Source organism: Sander lucioperca, chromosome 7 (assembly GCF_008315115.2).
Source record: "Sander lucioperca isolate FBNREF2018 chromosome 7, SLUC_FBN_1.2, whole genome shotgun sequence".
NCBI classification, from domain to species: domain Eukaryota; kingdom Metazoa; phylum Chordata; class Actinopteri; order Perciformes; family Percidae; genus Sander; species Sander lucioperca.
Genome location: NC_050179.1, coordinates 39,947,413 through 39,967,687, shown reverse-complemented (window position 1 = coordinate 39,967,687; position 20,275 = coordinate 39,947,413). Strand labels below are relative to the sequence as shown.

General features: G+C 41.1%; 1 protein-coding gene across 4 annotated transcripts in view; it reads right to left on the bottom strand.

The window, feature by feature from the left end:
- LOC116040131 (septin-7-like) overlaps positions 1–20,275 on the bottom strand; it is a 58,271-nt gene that overhangs the window by 13,104 nt on the left and 24,892 nt on the right. For all 4 annotated transcript variants that reach the window (XM_031285367.2, XM_031285366.2, XM_031285369.2 and 1 more), the window contains exons 3-5: positions 13,039–13,145; positions 6,039–6,139; positions 5,793–5,927 (exon numbers count right to left, since the gene is read on the bottom strand). In XM_031285367.2, the coding sequence (XP_031141227.1) occupies positions 5,793–5,927; positions 6,039–6,139; positions 13,039–13,145 (343 nt within the window). The remainder of the gene's footprint in view (positions 1–5,792; positions 5,928–6,038; positions 6,140–13,038; positions 13,146–20,275) is intronic.

Sequence of the window (20,275 nt, the reverse complement as noted above, 5' to 3'; positions counted from 1 at the left end):
GAGATACTGACTGTTAAGACACTCCTGTGATCTCTAAATGTTGTTTCCTTTCAGAGTTCAAAAACCGTCTCTACACACTGACAGTGATGTATCAAACTAGGAGCACTCAGTGGTGGTTGGACTCACTGTTACAACCATTTCCTTCCTTCTCCCTGTAGTGTCTTAGGCCGGCTACACACTGCCTGCGTGGCGTGAGCGTGGCGTTTCTGTTACGTGTCAGCTGCGTGGTGTTTTCTATGTCTTTGCACACCAGAAACATGTCTGACGTGGCGCTGCTGCTGCTTGCCTTGTCTGTACACGGATGATTCCCATAAACATAAACATAAATATATACTCATTTGATTACAGCAAAGACAATGTCGGCAGTATTGACGGCAAAATAGGCTACAGAATATTTCGTTCTGTATATAAACGAAACGTATAAAACGCAGGATTAATGGGATTTTAAATATTACAGCCACATGTCAGACTTTTGGAAGCAGCAGCATGCAAACTGCAATTCTGCATCTGTTGCAAAGGATTTGAAGGTGTAAACAGTCTGCTTTGAAACGACTGTATATTCTAGAAAATTCCTGTAAAGAGACAGGAACACCACAATTACCTGATATATTTACCCAGGGAAGTGAACAACTGCCCCAACATTTACTATCAGTGCATCAATAGTTAGCTTATGAGCAATGTATTGTCCTTTATAGGGCTGTCAAATACAGAGAAGCGTAAATAACTGACTGTCAAACTCTATCATGCACTTATTAAACTTACTTCACTTCAAAACTGGGCAGAAACTGTACAATTGTATTAATTGGACATGTCTGGTTTTGCAGCATAGTTCAGTTTTAGGTCCCTTTCAGACATGCACCTCCCGTGTTATAATTGTAAAGCAACAGGAACCCCCACCAGACCAGACATTTTTTTTTTAATGCAAAAAGTAAATGTCAAATATCTATTTTATATCCCCAATATTCATTCTGCAGCGGCGCACCGCCATGAACTGTACGGACAATGCTGTGATTCCATGAACAAGGCAACCACTTCCAATACTCTCACTATATACTATAAAAACATTTATAGTTAATACTTTACATTTCTAGGCACATTTTCTACGTTTCATGGATTGTTCCTATTCCTATGCTAAATGTGGATAAAAGCAGCATGAGGATATGTGAAGCAGAGCTACAATGACGTTTTCAAAGTAGAAAATGTTTCAGCTTCCTTAACACCCCAGCAGTGAATATCCGATTTTGGTGTCAGCCGATCAGAATCAAAAAGCAGTATTACAGGGGGAATTGATAACAGAGGCCAAGTTTCTTTCTGGCTGGTGCTGTAAAATGTACTTTTAGCCACCTTGTACATGACTCATCTCTGCAGATTTATAAAAAATCCTGGGATGATTTAAATCTATGTAGATCAAATTTAGCCATCAGTAAGCCTGAGTTGCTGGATGGATTTGGGGTTAAGCAGAAACAGAGCTCCAAAATTTAAACCCAGGCAGATGCTGCAGCTATACTGACAAACAGGGAATGTACTAGTGATGCCAAGTGAACACACACACACACACGATGAGAGAAGACAGAGTGCGTTTGTCTGAGATGAGAGGCCTGCCTCTGTGAGTTGCTCCGAGGCCTCCGCTCTGATTGGGTGATTCAGTGATGGAGAGCAGAACTCTATTGAGCATGAGCAGAACTGGGTTATGTAACCTTTGTGAATCACGCACACACACACACACACACACACACACACACACACACACACACACACACACACACACACACACACACACACACACACACACACACACACACACACACACACACACACACACACACACACACACACACACACAATAGGAAGCTGAATAATAAGGTAGACTTTCCCTCAGTGTAGTGGTCTCCAGGCCAAAGAGAGGTCAGGTTTTCATCTAACTTTACACTACGTCAATTGATTTAAATTTTATTTTATTTTAAGTGTCAAATCATAACAAAAGTTATCTCAGGACACTTTAAAGAGTATGTTTAGGCCACACTATATTTGATATATTTCACTGTACTGGCACAGCACCATCATTTGGACCATAACAGAGGAATGTGGGTGAGTGTTGGTTTATAACTCCTTTGAATACAAATAGACTGGCGAAGGGAGCCTGTTGACCAGAACAAAATCACCCTCCTACTTGCCAACTGCTGCTTCTAAAAGGCTGGCTTCAAAATATTTTACTTCACCTGGTTAGAACTACCATACTGTAGGAAGATATAGCCTATAGAAACTTAAAGCTGCTATAATCATTGAGAAAAATGTCCAAGGCCCTCTTCTTGTGAAAAAATTAAAAAGGCTTTATTTAGATGGCTCTTTCATGTCGATATCTTACATTAAAAATAGAACTGGGCCCCAAAGACTCCCCACCAGATGGCTCTACAAAGAAGAGAGAGAGCCATCTGGTGGTTATGTACCGCAGTCATTTAAAGTAGCTGTGATAAAACCTCTACTGAAAAAACCCACCCTCGATCCTGAGGTCTTAGCCAACTATAGACCTATATCTAACCTTCCCTTTCTCTCCAAGATCCTTGAGAAAGTAGTCGCTAATCAGTTATGTGATTTTCTACATAGCAATAGCTTATTTGAGGACTTTCAGTCAGGATTTAGAAAGCATCATAGCACAGAGACGGCACTGGTGAAAATCACTAACGATCTTCTAACTGCATCAGACAAAGGACTTGTCTCCGTACTTGTCTTATTAGATCTTAGTGCTGCATTCGATACTATTGACCATACCATCCTCTTACAGAGACTGGAACATTTAGTTGGCATTAAAGGAATCACACTAAACTGGTTTAAGTCCTATTTCTCTGATCGATCGCAATTTGTTAATGTTAACAATAAACCCTCCAATTACGCTAAAATTAACCATGGCGTTCCTCAAGGCTCAGTGCTTGGACCAATTCTATTCTCCTTATATATGCTTCCTCTAGGCAATATTATTAGGAAACACTCAATTATCTTTCACTGTTATGCGGATGACACCCAATTATATCTGTCAATCAAGCCAGACGAAACCAGCCAGCTAGCTAAACTTCAAGCTTGCATTAAAGATATAAAATCATGGATGGCCTACAATTTCCTGATGTTAAACTCAAACAAAACCGAAGTTATTGTCCTGGGCTCCAAACCCCTACGAACCTCATTAGCCGAAGATATAATTACTCTGGATGGCATTGCCCTGGCCTCCAGTACTACTGTCAGAAATCTAGGAGTTATTTTTGATCAGGATCTATCCTTTAACGCCCATCTAAAACACACCTCTAGAACAGCCTTTTTTCACCTTCGTAACATTGCTAAAATTAGGAACATCCTGTCTCAAAACGATGCAGAAAAACTAGTCCATGCATTCGTTACTTCCAGGCTGGACTACTGTAATTCCTTATTATCAGGATGCTCAAATAAGTCCGTTAGGACTCTCCAGCTGATCCAGAATGCTGCAGCGCGTGTTCTGACAAGAACTAAGAAAAGAGATCATATTTCTCCTGTATTAGCTTCTCTCCATTGGCTTCCTGTAAAATCCAGGATTGAATTTAAAATCCTTCTTCTGACCTATAAAGCTCTAAATGGTCAAGCTCCTTCATATCTTGAGGACCTCTTAGTACCTTATTGTCCCACTAGAGCACTACGCTCCCAGAATGCAGAGTTACTTGTGGTTCCTAGAGTCTCTAAAAGTAGAATGGGAGGCAGAGCCTTCAGCTATCAGGCTCCTCTCCTGTGGAACCAGCTCCCAATCTGGGTTCGGGGGGCAGACACCGTCGCTACATTTAAGACTAAACTGAAAACTCTCCTCTTTGATAAAGCTTATAGTTAGGGAGTGAGGAGTTGCAGTGAACGCCTAGACCGGCGGGGCAGGGTGTATAGCTGCAGACACAGCACCCCTGCTTTTCTCTGCTTCTCTTTACAGTCATCAGATTTACCTATCGTATAATCAATAATATAGTGCCTCTCCTAGTTATGCTGTTATAATTCTAGACTGCCGAGGAAGTTCCTTCTTATGACACGCTCTTTTCTTTTGTTTCCTTTTATGCACATCCTGTCTCAGAAGTGCTTGTTACTAACCTAGCTCTGGGGAGTTTACTCCCCGGAGTCCTTATGTTTCTTCTTCGCCCAGAACATCGCCTCGGATTAGGGCGACACCAAGACCTGGGTCTTGGGTGCAGCTGTGGCTATGGACCTGCTACACCCTGCTACGCTCTGCGATTCCCTGCAATGCCCGGCTACGTCCTGCTGCGTCCACCGCGTCCACCCATGCTCTGCTGTGCCACGTTACATCCTGTACCGCCATAACCCCAACCGTCAGACACCGCCCACCAAGAGTCTGGGTCTGCCGAGGTTTCTTCCTAAAAGGGAGTTTTTCCTCGCCACTGTCGCAATAGCCACTGCTAATGCTTGCTCTTGGGGGAACTATTGGAATTGTTGGGGCTTTATAGAGTGTGGTCTAGACCTACTCTATCTGTAAAGTGTCTCGAGATAACTCTTGTTATGATTTGATACTATAAATAAAATTGAATTGAATTGAATTGAATTGGTTATACTTTGCATTTGTCAGTTTTGAGATCACTGGCTGTGTGCTAAGGTGTTTGCAATTATCAGGTGTTTGAAATCATGATGTCTACAAAAGAGGAAACCGTGTCTTGAGGGCTACACCCTGAAGAAGACCATTAGGCTCGTTGGAGATGAGCTGCACCTCGCCTGTTAAAGTGGACGAGAGCAGGCGGCAGCAGCAGGGGGCGGTGACAAAAATCCACTGTCAGGTCGGACAGTTTCCAGCAGCCTTCAGGCTGAACAGGAAGTCACAGAAACACTCACACCCTGTAAAGTCTGATTCCGATTTAATAAAATGTTATCAGACCCATATATCTAGCTTGTACACAGTCTCCAGTTGAATTTATTATGACAGAGTAGCTGTCAAAATGCTCTACATGCGATCAGTTGCTGTTGTTAATAAGCAGACTGTAGATGATCTGTAATCTGATCAGATTTAGTCTCTCTGACTTCTAAACGTAACTATCAGCCAGACGTGTTCTGTACAGAATAAGCCTATAAATCAGACAAATAGCAGTTAAAATCCCTCCAATTCAAAAACAATAAAAAGTTTACATAAACGTCATGTTGAGTCGATTCTGCACCAATCAGCTGCTAGATCAGCTGAGAGCCAGGCGTTTCCCAGCATGCCCTGGGTCTTGCAGTCGGTGCAAAGCAACTGCTGCGCCTGCCTTTCAAAACTGTGGCTGCCTTGATCTCATCAGTCACTTACACACAACACAGGAAATAGGGTCCAGGTTGAAAAAAACGGTATTACCCTTTAAGGTTGGTTTGGTCCTACTAATGCCACCCTGCTAGGCTACTGAATGTTTCAACCATATACCCATTAACATACTTTAAACCATTCCTTTCAGTAATTTATTTTAAACGTTAGCTAACTAGTTCAACTTTAGCTAATGATTCGAACTGTTTAGTCATTACTTTTAACATGTTATTTCTACCATTTATTCATTACTTTTAGCCAAACTTCTTTGCCCACTTGCTAACTAGCTTTCACACACTCTTACATAACTGCAACATGTTGTGTTCAGTTGACTTAATGTTAATATGTGGATATATTTTTCCAATGAAATCGTAATTTAAATTGTTTCAAATTAGTTGAGCTACTCTCCAAACTTCCCTGGTACCCCATGGCAACTGCAAAAGTCCCCCCTGGGGTACACGTACCCGTGGTTGGGAATCACTGATCTACGTCATCTTATTACACCTACCCGTGTCCAGAGGGCGCTATGAAGTATAGGCAGCAGTGGACTCTGTTGTCTGGCATGGATCTACGGTTCACTCTCGACTCTGCATTCAGGAAGTCCTCGCACTTACTGTCAATGTAGTTTATGACTGGCTGCCAACTGGAAGATGGAAAAAAAAAGATATCAGGCGAAGAAAAGAGGGGGACATCGGATAACAACAAAGAACATATGATCATTTGGAAACACTCGGATTATGCCAGCACTCCTCACCAGTTGCTGTTGTCCACGGCATCACCAAACCCTGGAGTATCGACAATGGTGAGTGTCAACTGGACCCCTCCTTCCTTAATCAGCACTTTTGACTGCTCCACCTGAAACACACCAACATTTACACTATTTAGTACACTACTTGTCTGAATCAAAACCTATTCCTATACTAAATGTGACTTGTTGCAGTGTTCTCATAATCTTTCTGTATTTTTGCAGATGTCATGCATTTCTTCCGTGAAGAGGATAGTGTAGCATAATGTACAACAAAATATACAGCTGCAAAACATGTAAATGAAAAAATATCTTAAATAAATAGCCTATATTGCATAAAAACAGTAGCTTGGCTCCGCCCTCCTACGTACTTCCGTTCAATTTTCATTTTCCTTAGTACATTTTTGGGTTTTCTCCAGCCAATCTTTACCGGTCCAATCAGTGGCTGAGAATGATGACGTTGAGGTTCGGTAACCTTCGGTGAGTTCCGTAATGGCGGCGGAGAAAGATGCGAGCGAAGCCATTCGGTAGAGTTGAGCCGGATACTCGGCTGAAACGAGTATCCGGTACGGATAAAGCACTTTTGCCGAGTACGAGTATTATACGAGTAATACGAGTCAATATCTGTGCTCGGATTGAATAAAAATCCTCATTGGGTAGTTGACTGTGTCTGCGTTCTGTGATAGGCTAGTCGTCACAGCGCCCCTCCCCTACACACATACAGATGTATTGTGTTGCTGTGTCCCGCTCTGCTCACTCACACAGAACTCTGTCTCTCTCTCTCTGTCTCTCCCTCAGTCACTCAGGTTCGCCGGTCTTTTCCGTTAACGTTGAGGGTTTCTTCAGCTTCAGGTTTGTTTTTTACTTTGGTTTGTAGTACTTCCTTATTAACCAGTAGAGTTCTGGTAAACGTGGGGTTTGTTCAGACGTGGTGCTTGGTAGAATGCGACTCGCGTTGCGTCTCTACCTGTCGGAGATTTTTTTTCTTTTTTAAACCGTCAGCTGGCTCTAAACAGATCTGAAAAACAGCGTCGGACTATTTGATCTGTAGAACACAGTCCCCCCCGCCCCCCTCTCTCTCTTTCTCTCTCTCTGTCTCTCTCTTACTCACTCACACACACACACACACACACACACACACACACACACACACACACACACACACACACACACACACACACACACACACACACACACACACACACTCACATACCTGGTGTGGAAATAAAAAAAATAAAAAAGAACCAAAAAAAAAAAAGTGTGATTTTATGATCACACTGATCATAAAAAAATTAAAAGTTAAAAAAAGAAAGTTATGTTGAGTATGAAAACTCTTGTTCATTACATTTTACTTCATAATTGCAACCTCATGTGTTGTATTCATTGTTGTAAAACTTGTTCTGTATATAGTTAGTTTGTTATCGTGATAAAAACCATTGATCTGAAGCTCAATGCTGATGCTGTCATGTAAATAGTTTTCTAATCAGCAATAAATATAACAATTTCTGATCAACCCATATCAATTGCATGCTTAAAATAACATACCGGTTAAAGCCCCGCCCATTTCAAGACAACCCGACCCACTTCCGGATTAAACCCTGCCCACTTCCGGGTTAGGCCCCGCCCAGTCCGAGTACAGATACAGATACAGATAATTCATATGGTTAACAGATACAGATACAGATACAGATAATGCTGTACTCGCTCATCCCTAGTTGTGGCCCTCCTCCCCACGGGGTTCAGGAAAAGTTTGATTTTCCAGCTCGCTCCGTTAGTGGTGAAGGAGTTGGCTAAGGCTAACGCTAGCGATGCTAATGCTAAATATAAGCCGATAGTTGTTCCCTCTTGTTGCACATGCGCATGACATACGTCACAATCAAACGTTAGCGATTGGTTATGGCAGATCCAGAGTGGCTCTGGGCAGATCCAATAGTTTTAAACTTCAACAGAGTACCCGCCTTCAAGGAAGTTAACGCTTGTCAATGGAGAGGCCAGACTCTCTGTACAAATGAAATGTACCAGAGTCTGGTAGGACCAGGCTATAAAAACAGGCCTATCTCTGAGAATGCTCCCAAAATACACACGGATATACACAGGTAAGAGCTAATGAGGTTTAACCATGTATCAGCTAATTTAAATAGCTCATGTTACTGTATTGTGTGAACAGTTAACTTCATTTAATATTGTACGTGGCGTTTTCTTTTGCGGGGTGAAAATGTTCCATCAGAACAAGTTCCTTCCTGAGACTATTTAACAGAGCCACGCTCACTGCGTCCGGAGCTTAGCGCCGCCCAAGACGATTGTGATTGGTTTAAAGAAATGCAAACAATCCCTGACTTTTTCTTTTCTCCTATTCAGGAGTGTATGCTCCTGTTGCCAGACCCTCCTCCGCAGCACTAGGACTGGCAATGCGAGACTATCAGACCAGTCCGACATCAGACCCCCGGCGTTGGCGTTTGCACTGGCTGAATTGGAGTTGCTACAGCCGGTCTATCTAAGCAACATGAGTCTGCGGGGAGTGAGGCAGTGAGGGACCGAGATCCATCATTTCCTGCAGCTTGTCTGCTGTTCCCTCGCTTTACCGCATACTTTCACAAGGCCATCTAGTTATTTTAGGATCCCCCCCCCTTTTAAAACTCAAACTACAGCCCTCTCGCTCTAACACAAACATTCTTCAGCTTCCACAAACCTTCAGATAATCTGTCTGACTTTACAGCTGAGCATATATATATCACGCACCACAGTCATTTGACATATCTAAGTTTAATTGTCCAGCCAGGCTGTGTTCAACTGTGTGTGTTTGTACTGTAAGTGTTTGTGCATGACATGTCAGCCATCTCAAAACCCAATCTGCTATTTTCCACCGTTTCCGCGAAGAAAAACAGATTGGGAGAAAACCTCAAAAATGCCGTCAGTCTCAACACCATCATTTAAAAAGAAATTTGATCTGGGTGAAGGCGAGTGAGCGACAAAGCATGGGAGATTGTTCTGGAATATAAATACTCTGACCCAGTCTCTCCCCCCTCAGCCTCAGACCACAGCACCCATGGCAAACACACTTACACACAATGACTGCTACTCGCACGACAGCATGTACGCCCTGGTTGCGCTCATGGGGTTCACATGAGGTTCGATGTGAGTGACGGACCAAAATGGAGTTGGGAGCAAGATGTTCTTAATGTTTTCTGTCTAGCCAAAACAGAGTAAATTTAGCACCATGCTGAGACTCAAACATAACAGAGGGGCGGTCATGTGGAGATGCAGAAGATACAGCGACATCACCTGATTTCTTAACTGAAATCCCAATCTTTGGAAAAACAAGGCTTTCTCTTCTAACAGTACAACGTTTATTTATGAGTTGGTGCAGTCGGACTTTTAATTACTATATTTTGGGCATTTTTTGTATTGCCCTGTGATCAAATGATTACATGCTTTTCTGTGTTGGGAAAGTCTGTAGAGCTGGGTATAATTACAAATAGAACAATTTGTTTTGATTTGTTCCTATGAATTGGTTTCTACAAAGTCCAGTTTTCTTTCATCGAACAACAGAAGACAAAATGGTCAACTTTTCTCTAATCCTATCAGCTGTACAAGAACTGACAATCGTATTATCTGATTCAAATCGGGAACTCTCTAAGCGTCGAAGCTCATTCTTGACCTTGGAAACAGTAGTTTGACAAGCTTGCTACAGATGCAAATTTGTGTCAAAGTTCTTCAAAGTTGAACTCCAGCAAACCCATTGATTGTGGTGAAACTGATGATTGATGGTGAAATGAACTGACATCACAATTTTGCCATTTTTAAGGGTGGTGTGACCTGGCCGTTAGTATAGATTCTACTGATATCTAACCTGGTTGATAGTTTAGGTATATATTGTCCTGGTTTAAGAGTGCTGCCTTCACTTCAAATATTTATCAGTTACTTTGAAATCCACATGAACCACTCTTCACATCGGCATAAATGAGATCCACCGAACAGCACTTATTTAAAAAGAAAATATCACTTTTAAAGCTGGGTGGGTGTTAGGTTTCATGGGAACATTTTTGCCCTGAGACTGACCCTTTTAGGCCCCAAGGGAAATATAAGGACTCTCAAACATTACTCGGTTTTTCTTTGTCTCTCCCCAGTCACCTCTTACTAACCCATCACTGCCTCAGTCCTAAGATACACTCTGTCACACTGCTTTTCTGTCCATCTTCTCCTGCAACCTGCATCCCTCCTTTTTCCCCTTGGCTGCATCGCTCCTAGTCTTGCTTTGCCAGACCTTCCTCCACAGCGCTGCAGAGGAGGGTATGGCTAGTCCACACAGCATTCCTGGATGGGAGAAAAACGTGCTCTGGTTTATTGGCATTTCTTTAAACCAATCACAATCGTCTTGGGCGGGGCTGTCCATCCATCCATCGTCATCGTCATTACCTTTCCCGAGCCACATTAACCAGCTCTGACTGAGGGATCCTGAGGTGTTCCCAGGCCAGGTTGGAGATATAATCCCTCCACCTAGTCCTGGGTCTTCCCCGAGGCCTCCTCCCAGCTGGACGTGCCTGGAAAACCTCCCTAGGGAGGCTCCCAGGGGGCATCCTTACCAGATGCCCAAACCACCTCAACTGGCTCCTTTCGACGCGAAGGAGCAGCGGCTCTACTCCGAGCTCCTCACGGATGACTGAGCTTCTCACCCTATCTCTAAGGGAGACACCAGCCACCCTCCTGAGGAAACCCATTTTGGCCGCTTGCACCCTGGATCTCGTTCTTTCGGTCATGACCCAACCTTCATGGCCATAGGTGAGGGTAGGAACCAAAATTGACCGGTAGAATGAGAGCTTTGCCTTCTGGCTCAGCTCTCTTTTTGTCACAACGGTGCGATTAAGTGAGTGTAATACCGCTTCCGCTGCACAGATTCTTCGGCTGATCTCCTGCTCCATTATCCCCTCACTCGCGAATAAGACCCCAAGGTACTTGAACTCCTTCACTAGTTGTGCAACAGAAAACTCAGATTGGACAGATAGTCTAGCTAGCTGTCTGGATTTACCCTGCAGAGATCTGAGGAGCAGTTAACCATAGTCCTCACAAATCCACCAGAGGTTAGAATTACAACTCAAAGAAAGAGGAAGGGGACGGACATCCGGCGGAATTATATAATATAGACTACATCGCTCTTGACCACAACCCTTTTCTTCCACTTTTTTAGAAGTTGTTCTCGCTATCTTTTTTCTTCCCTCCTCCTTCACAACGCTTCTGCCTTTTCCCAAACTGCTTCTCCTTCCTCTCTCTGTCCTCTGCTCCAGATGCAGCCTCCTTCCTCTTGCTCAGTTTGTCATGACCATAAAAGGACAAAACTGGGCCCTGTGGCCTTGCTGTTTCCCTCTTAGTTCCTCCATCCTTCTCTCTCTCTCTTCTCTCCAGAAGACTCCATCTCTTGCTCTCTCTCTCCTTTATATATAAATGAATATATAAATAGGTATTAGTTACATTCCCCTTTTATTCTTAGTGCATGGCCGCATCCTCAATGTCCATTTACTTAAATTTCTTTTATTGTAGTGGCCTTGTCTGTACTTGCGTTTTACAGCTAAGTGCACTTTATAAATAAATATATATTTTTTACACTCCCAATGTAACATACATTTGCTTTTTTATTTGCAAGTTCTTTAGAAAAGGAATGTACAAAAGCTTGGATGAAATTGGTTAAAATGCTGAAAAAATTAATAATCCAATTATCAAAGTGTTAATTGCAGCCCTACTGTGTTTTTCTTCCTATTATTATAGCCGTTGTTTGAGAGGTAATTTGGAGGTGGTCGGTGTCTGGTATAATATCTGAACATTTGACTTAATAACAGCCTAACCTTTACCCAGAGGCCTCATGAACTTTCCCATATTTCATCAACACCTTATCTAAACATTCTGGGTGCCAGAACAATCTCCAATAACAGATGGCAAAGTTGCAAATATCTGAAAAATTTGGGACCTGGGGATTCCAAATTGCTGTACCACATCCTCAAAGGATTTCAATATGCCACAGAGATACAGATCCCCCAGTGTAACGATTCCCTTCTCCAACCAATCCCTCCAAAAAACGGGAGATCTACCAATACATAACTTTGGATTTCAACAAATACTTGATGAGGCATTAAAGGACAATTCTGGCGCAAAATGAACCTAGAGGTTAATAACACATGTGTACCGAGTCGACCGTTCTCTGGGATATGTTTTCATGCTAATCGAATGTGTCTCTAGCTTGAGACAAGCTAGTGCGAACCGCTGATTAGCTTAACGTTAGGCTTTCGGGGCACTGGTAGAGTAAAAATAAATCTCTATTTCTACACCACTAACAAGGGTCAAAATATCACCACACTTCCACGGTAGCATAATGAGGGTCCCTACATGTAAACCGAAGCATTGAGAACTTTGTAAGTGTACAGACAGTTTATTAAAAAGATAGTTTATAAAGACAGTACCTTCGGGTATACAGGCAGGTGCCATCTTGGGAAAACAGTCATGACGAGTCGAACCACAAACGCCGTGCAACCAGTAACCAGTAACATAGCTCAAGCAGGGCGTTCGTGGTTCGACTGGTCATGACTGTTTTCCCAAGATGGCGCCTGCCTGTATACCCGAAGGTACTGTCTTTATAAACTGTCTGTTTAAGATATGGATCCAATTCAAACAGCCGGGCCGCTTTTGTCCAAACTACTTTTTAATAAGAGATATTTGGATGTGTTTTTGCTTCACCAAACAGTTTAACAGACAGGCTTTGTAAGGGCGATAATGGGGCAATAACAGATTGCTCAATACAATACCAGGGTGGGGCTCTCAGGAGGAAGTGACCAGTATGCCAAAAGCCTTAAGTTAAAAGCATAGTAATAATACAATATCTTTGGTAGACCCAAACCTCCTCTATCAATCAGTCTTTGTAATTTATAAAAATGTTGCAGTTTTTTTTGTTTTTTTTTTACCTTTCCATATAAATGTCTTTGTTATCATGTCGAACTATTTAAAATATGACAGGGGAACCTACCTGCACAGTCTTCTTAATGCGCTGGGAGGGCCCTGGGTAGTCCTTGGAGTATAGGTCAGTCAGGAACAGAGAGTTGATGAGTGTCGACTTCCCAAGACCAGACTCACCTGAGGACAAGATAAGGGGATAAGATTATGAATTTAATGCCATCTCCATTTTGGCAAAGCAATGATAAACTAGCATTTCATATGTTATTTGACTGCTGGCCATTTTATGTGCATACATGCATGCACACACACACACACACACACACACACAAACACAAACACACACACACACACACACACACACACACACACACACACACACACACACAGCCTGGAGGGATGGAGCTGGAGCAGAGAAAATAAAGTAGATTCACTGTCTGTGAGGAAAAAGGTCAGAAGCTTTCAAATAGAGGGAATAAAACATTTCCTCCCCACCTACTGCTTGCTCACTCCCTCCCTCACCATCCCCATTCATCCACTCTTCCTCTGTCCCCTTCACTGAACACTGCCCTTACATATAAATCTTCCTATTTCTCTCCTAACTGTGCCAACTTTCCATTCTCTGCTCCCATACTGATGTTAGGGACACAGCAGGCGCACAAACACACCGTTAACGTTTACTTGACAAACAGCACAGCCACTCCAAACATACACACTGCAGACGCTCCCACACACACAATGCTGTGATTAATGGCTGAGCATTTGGCACGTGTCTCATGAAAAGGCGTTGGAGGAGTGTTTGGTTGGTTGGTTGGAGGGAAGGATGGCTGCTTGTCCTAGCAAGACCTCTGACTGACTCCCAAAACACTATCACGCTGCTTTTCAGCCTTTGAAAATATGACGCCGACACTACCCCCATCATTTGTGACCAAACACCAACTTGGGTAGGTACACAGTAGCTTACCGAGTATTTAGACAATAAATATGAAGGAGGGTATCCCTTTTCAGACAAAATCTATCTAAAAGAAGTAATTTAGAACTACTCTTTTGAAGTGTTATGGTTTTCAAGTATGTCCTTTCTAGTATATGTATACCTATACACAATTATGCAAAAATACAGGACACATTTAAGTACATCTTATATTAATGTACAGATGTTGAAAATAACTTGTGTAACTACTGACTTTAATTTCCATGATTGAGCAATAACTCTTTTGATCGGCCATTTTTTTTTTAGGTTTTTAGGGGATTCATCAAATTATTGTGCAGTCTAAGAAAAGGTTTAAAAAAGTGAAACACGGTAATCAAAAGTTCCCACAACCCAAAGTGTCTTCAAAATCCAATCAAAATAATTAAAGCTGAATGAAGGAGACTAATTGGGAATGACCTGCTTGCCTTCAGGGTGGTTTAGACTACTGCAGTAACAGTCTGAAGAATCCATCACACTGTGGGTACTTTTTAAGCAACTCATCCTCTTCGATCATCCTCCTCATCGAAAAATGCCTCATCATTCAATACCCAATTTCAATACCTAAGGAGTAAATCTCATCAGCGTCAGTGAGCCAATCAGCACGCAGCATGCTCCTACCAAGATCTAATAATGTCTGTGATTGGCTGTCTAACATTACAGTCGTAGAGACACACAGGAAAAACTCTACGTTACACAGAGACGGCTCACGTAGTCGGAGCTGAAAATTAATAAAACGATTTGTGCCGTAATGTGCAATATTGTAATTTCTTTTTGTTTTATAAAAAAAAGTATTGTTTAGCAAACTGCATCAAAGTCTCAGTATTGGTCTCGGTACCGGTATCGAAGCCCTAGACATCACTAACTGAGGAATTTCAAACAGGAATGTGGGCGAAGGCGTTTTAGGCAGTTGAGAAAACGTGCCGTCTGTGGGAGATGAGATGGAAAGCTCCATTTGGAGTGAAATGTTTTGTGTAATTTATACATAAATTACATACACAAAAAAATATATAACACACTAAAAGACCAAAAAAGCATAATAGGGGCTTTAACATACCATTGTGCATGGACAATCCAAGTCCACAGTCCAAAATCCAAAGAGATTCACATTGGAAGCCATTTTTAAATTGGACAAGCTGGAATGTTTGGCATTTTTACTTGATAAATAACTAAAAAAGTAACTTGATTATCAAAAAAGTTCCTGATTAATTTTCATTCTGACAATTAACTTTTAGCATTACCGGGGCAGGGAACCCACGTTTCTTCTATGCTTTTACTCTTTTTGAAATGGTCTCGTTAATGGTCAGGAGTGTTTGGCTGTGATATGCATGTCTTTCTTAATATCCTCTGTTCCCGAACAATTTTCTTTTACAGGAGAAAATAACTGAGCTTGAAGTGATAGTTTATATGCTGAAGTAGAATATATTTTTTGACTTTTACTATCCATGTTGCAAACCAACAGAGACATTGTTGCATTCAGTAAAAGAAATCAAGCTGCTCTCGACAGCTAAGATGTTGCCAAGCTATATTGCGCTTACCATACAGCATCTGTGTGCAGCTTAAAAGCAGAAAGCTAGGGGTTTTCTCATTTCAAAATGATGATCAGATGTTGCTCCAGTAATTCTAGTTTGATGAGCAAATGTCCTGAGCGATCCAACAGCTGACAGAGTCTGATGTGCCCTTATTGGGGCTTCTTAAGCTGCTCCAGATTGAGTTGTTTTGCTGTAAAGGTTAGCATGATGTAGAATGCTAATTCATAGAAACAGACTCGCTGCAAGGCTTTGAAAGGCTACATAAAAATGTGAGAACAATATATATATATATTTTTTTTATATATATATATATATATATATATATATATATATATATATATATATATATATATAGTATATAGTATATATATATAAGTGTTGGTGTTATAAAATACTCTTCCTTTAAGCTAGGGATGTCCTGATCAAGTCTCTTTGGGGTGGGTCACGTTTCTCATTTTAACCGAGCGAGGGAAAGATAAACGTTTAAAAATGTGGAATGAAATGATGGGAAAACAGACATCTGACAATAATATGGCTAAGGAAAAGACAAACCCTTAACTAGGTCTGGGTACCGAATTCAATACTTTTTAGTTAGAGTATCGAAAAATGCCTCATCATTCAATACCCAATTTCAATACCTAAGGAGTAAACCTCATTATCGCCAGTGAGCCAATCAGCACGCAGCATGCTTCTACCAAGATCTAATAATGTCTTTGATTGGCTGTCTAACGTTACACGTCGTAGAGACACGCAGGAAAAACTCTACGTTACACAGAGACGGCTCACGGAGTAGGAGCTGAAAATTAATAAAACTATTTTTACTGTAAGTGTAATGTTGTAATTTCTTTTGAAAATTTTGGAACGATACCCAGCCCTATTGACCAGTGAAGGCGACGCTTAGTGCCGGCTAAAAATGAGAAGCTGCTTCCTAACCTTTTGATATGAGAAAGAGACGGGTAACAGAGTTGTCACTGTTGGAAATGAGCAAATTTTGCCAACCCGGGTGTCACAACAGAGTTAGTCTATATCAACAACGTTTAATTTCCGGGATTGCTCCGGTGCCGCCGGAAATTCCGCCAGATGTCCGTCCCCTTCCACTTCCTATGTGTTGGCGTTCTAACCTCTGGTGGATTTGTGAGGACTATGGTTAACTGCTCCTCAGATCTCTGCAGGGTAAATCCAGACAGCTAGCTAGACTATCTGTCCAATCTGAGTTTTCTGTTGCACGACTAAAACTACTTTTGAACGTCCACACGTTCCACCAAAACAAGTTCCTTCCAGAGACTATTTTGCGGAGGCACTGTCACATTTCAAATTAGTCATCTGCTGGGGAGAGAACATTTGCAGGGAGAATGGTTACATTCCTACTTTCCACAGGACATCTGGGTATTCCATCAGTCCATATCGACGTGGTGTGAAGCCCCGGTGGATTCCAGTCTTTACCCTTTCTTAACCCCTCGGGTCTGCCCCCTGTGTGTTTGCTCAGTTTTGGATGATATTCTGTCCCAGTGTGAGTTATGAACACACTTGGTCTCAGAGTCTTCTACAGCCCCTACAACCAGACGACAGCCGACTCACCCGTTTGATGGACTGTTTGGAGTCAGAGGTCAAGCATGCAAAGGCCATTTCATGACGAGATAGCAAAGATGTATGAAACCCTCCTCCCACTCCTCGGTGCTGGGGAAATTGCTCACAGCCCTGTTAAGGAGGGAATGTTATCTAAACGTGGAGAGGAGCGGATAAGTAATGTGTCTGGGTATGTGTGTCCCTCAGTGCTGAGCTGCAGGGTGCGATATTCCAGGGGGGATGTGTGGGAGTCCCCCCTTTCTGGTCTACATAGCCCTGCCTCTGCGGAGTTTTTTTTATCCCCGGTGGGGACAAAATGTAGCCCCCCTTAAAGTGATCAATGCTACTTCACCAATAGACCATATATTACAATATATACCTAAAATATAAGTATTTTAAACTAAGTAAAGCGCTGTAACGTAAATACATAGTGCCATAGAATGATGAAATCAGAGCAGCAGCTGCTGCAAGTTAAAACAGAATTAAAAGTATCTTCTGTGTCTAACCAGATAACTTGGATCCCAGTGCCATTTCAGGATAGAAAGTCATGTTTCAAAAGTTTGAAGTTTCTGTTCCTGACAGGCTCTGTCTGTGGTCTTGCTGAACCAGGCTTACCCAGTCCTGTCTGCGGAGCAGATGTGATACTGAGATCTGTCATCACAGAAGTCCAGACAGAGCTCTAAAACAACCAAACACCCCACTGACCAAACATCATGTTGGCTGTCCTAACTATATATATATATATATATATATATATATATATATATATATATATATACACACATAGAGTATCTCACAAAAGTGAGTACACCCCTCACATTTTAGTAAATATTTCATTATATCTTTTAATGGGACAACACTGAAGAAATTACACTTTGCTACAATGTAAAGTATTAAGTGTACAGCTTGTATAACAGTGTAAATGTGCTGTCCCCTCAAAATAACTCAACACACAGCCATTAATGTCTAAACCGCTGGCAACAAAAGTGAGTACACCCCTATGTTAAATTCCCATAGAGGCAGGCAGATTTTTATTTTTAAAGGCCAGTTATTTCATGGATCCAGGATACTATGAGTCCTGATAAAGTTCCCTTGGCCTTTGGAATTAAAATATCCCCACATCATCACATACCCTTCACCATACCTAGAGATTGGCATGGGGTACTTTCCATAAAATCATCTCTCAATGCAAATCAAACCAGTTATTAGGCTAACCGACATAAAACCATGCCGATCCATGAAATAACTGGCCTTTAAAAATAAAAATCTGCCTGCCTCTATGGGAATTTAACATAGGGGTGTACTTACTTTTGTTGCCAGCGGTTTAGACATTAATGGCTGTGTGTTGAGTTATTTTGAGGGGACAGCACATTTACACTGATATACAAGCTGGACACTTCATACTTTACATTGGAGCAAAGTGTAATTTCTTCAGTGTTGTCCCATTAAAATATATAGTGAGGGTGTACTCACTTCTGTGAGATACTGTATATATATATATATATATATATATATATATATATATATATATATATATATATATATATATATATATATATATACACACACACACACACACACACGTTTATTTAACCAGGTAAACGTCTCATTGAGATTAAAATTGCTTTTCCAAGAGTGACCTAGCCAAGAGGGCGGCATAAACATTATAGGTAAAACATCACACCCATCCCCTCAAATCACCTTCTATTCAATCATAATCAGACATGCACACAGGATCCTAAAAGATCCATCACACATACTCTTCACTGAATATTAGGGTTGAACGATTAATCGTTTTCAAATTGAAAATTGAGATTTGAAAGAATGCGATTAGCTAATCATGAAGACCGCGATTATAGTAAAATTTTTGGTGCAACATTTGGTTTAACATTTTTATTATTATTATATTTACAGTTTTTTTTATATTTAATGTTTTTTATAAGATACATGCTGGAATAATGTTACATATCACAGATTGGTAACAGAAATGTCCTATTTTTCAGTGGATGTTTCATTTATTTTGTATAACTTTATTTAACATGATTGTAGAAGGTGTAATATGTAGATGCTGCTGTTGAACTGAGGCATGTCAGAAACTTCAGTTTACATTTTTTATTATAATTGTTTTATTATTATTATAACTTTAGCTTTTGTGATAAATGTTGTGTGTTTGACTGTTCAATGTCCCATGGTTATTAAAAGAAAAACACATATTGCTGGCAGTTCATATCCATGTTCTTATCATTGCATAAGAATATAGAGGAGTTTTGATGGTGTCTGATGTTATAAACTTTTTTTTATTTTTAAATCGCATATAGAATCGTAGTCGCAATATCTGGCAGAAAAATCACAATTAGATTTCCCCCCCAAATCGTTCAGCCCTAATGAATATAAACTCCTGCCATCTGCTTAACCACCTTAAGATTTCATTTGTCCCCACATCCATAGCACTACTGAACAAACAACCAGTCTAGTCCTCATCACTAGAATACGGTGCTGGCTTTAACCTATGTAACCTGTGGAATTTTACTCACCATGTGCAATTTCTTTTATCTGCAAATTGCATTCTTTTCTTTGTGGAATTCCCTTACTGTGCGTAATTTATTTTATATCAGGGCCTGTGCAATATCCTCTCAACTAGTGGATGATCTCTATTTTTCTTGTCCTAAAGTAAACTGTTGTCTTGTTATATGTTATGTACTGTACTGTCTGCGACAAACTGTATGATTGATAACCAATGCATGTGTTTGTATGCAGCTGTTGTCAGCGCTTCTTGCCCAAGACAAATTGCCTACGGGGAATCTTATCTTAATAAACACAAACAATAAAAACAGACAAATATAACAGCCACGCACTACAAATGAGTGAGCAGAATATCCAGTTAATGTGCAATGTCAGAAAATGGTTAGAATGCATAAATAGGTAAAGCAATTTTAACTTTTAGGAACAATCACATTGACCAAGAGTACTATTTTCTCCATCCTTTAAACTTAAGACTTAAATTGACCCACAGTAATCAGCTCTGACCAATTCAGGTCCTTCTGAACTTTATTCCAGGAAGAAGGGGCAGCATATTTAAAAGTTCTTTTCTAAACTAAACTAGTCTGGATTAAAGGAAAAATATTTCCAGTATCACAGCCCTGTGTGTTGCCGTTCTCAAAATCCCTTTGCTACGGGAAACAACAACAAACTTCAAGCTAGCAAGCTGATTATGGCAACTTTTAAAGCTATAGTGCGTAGTTTCT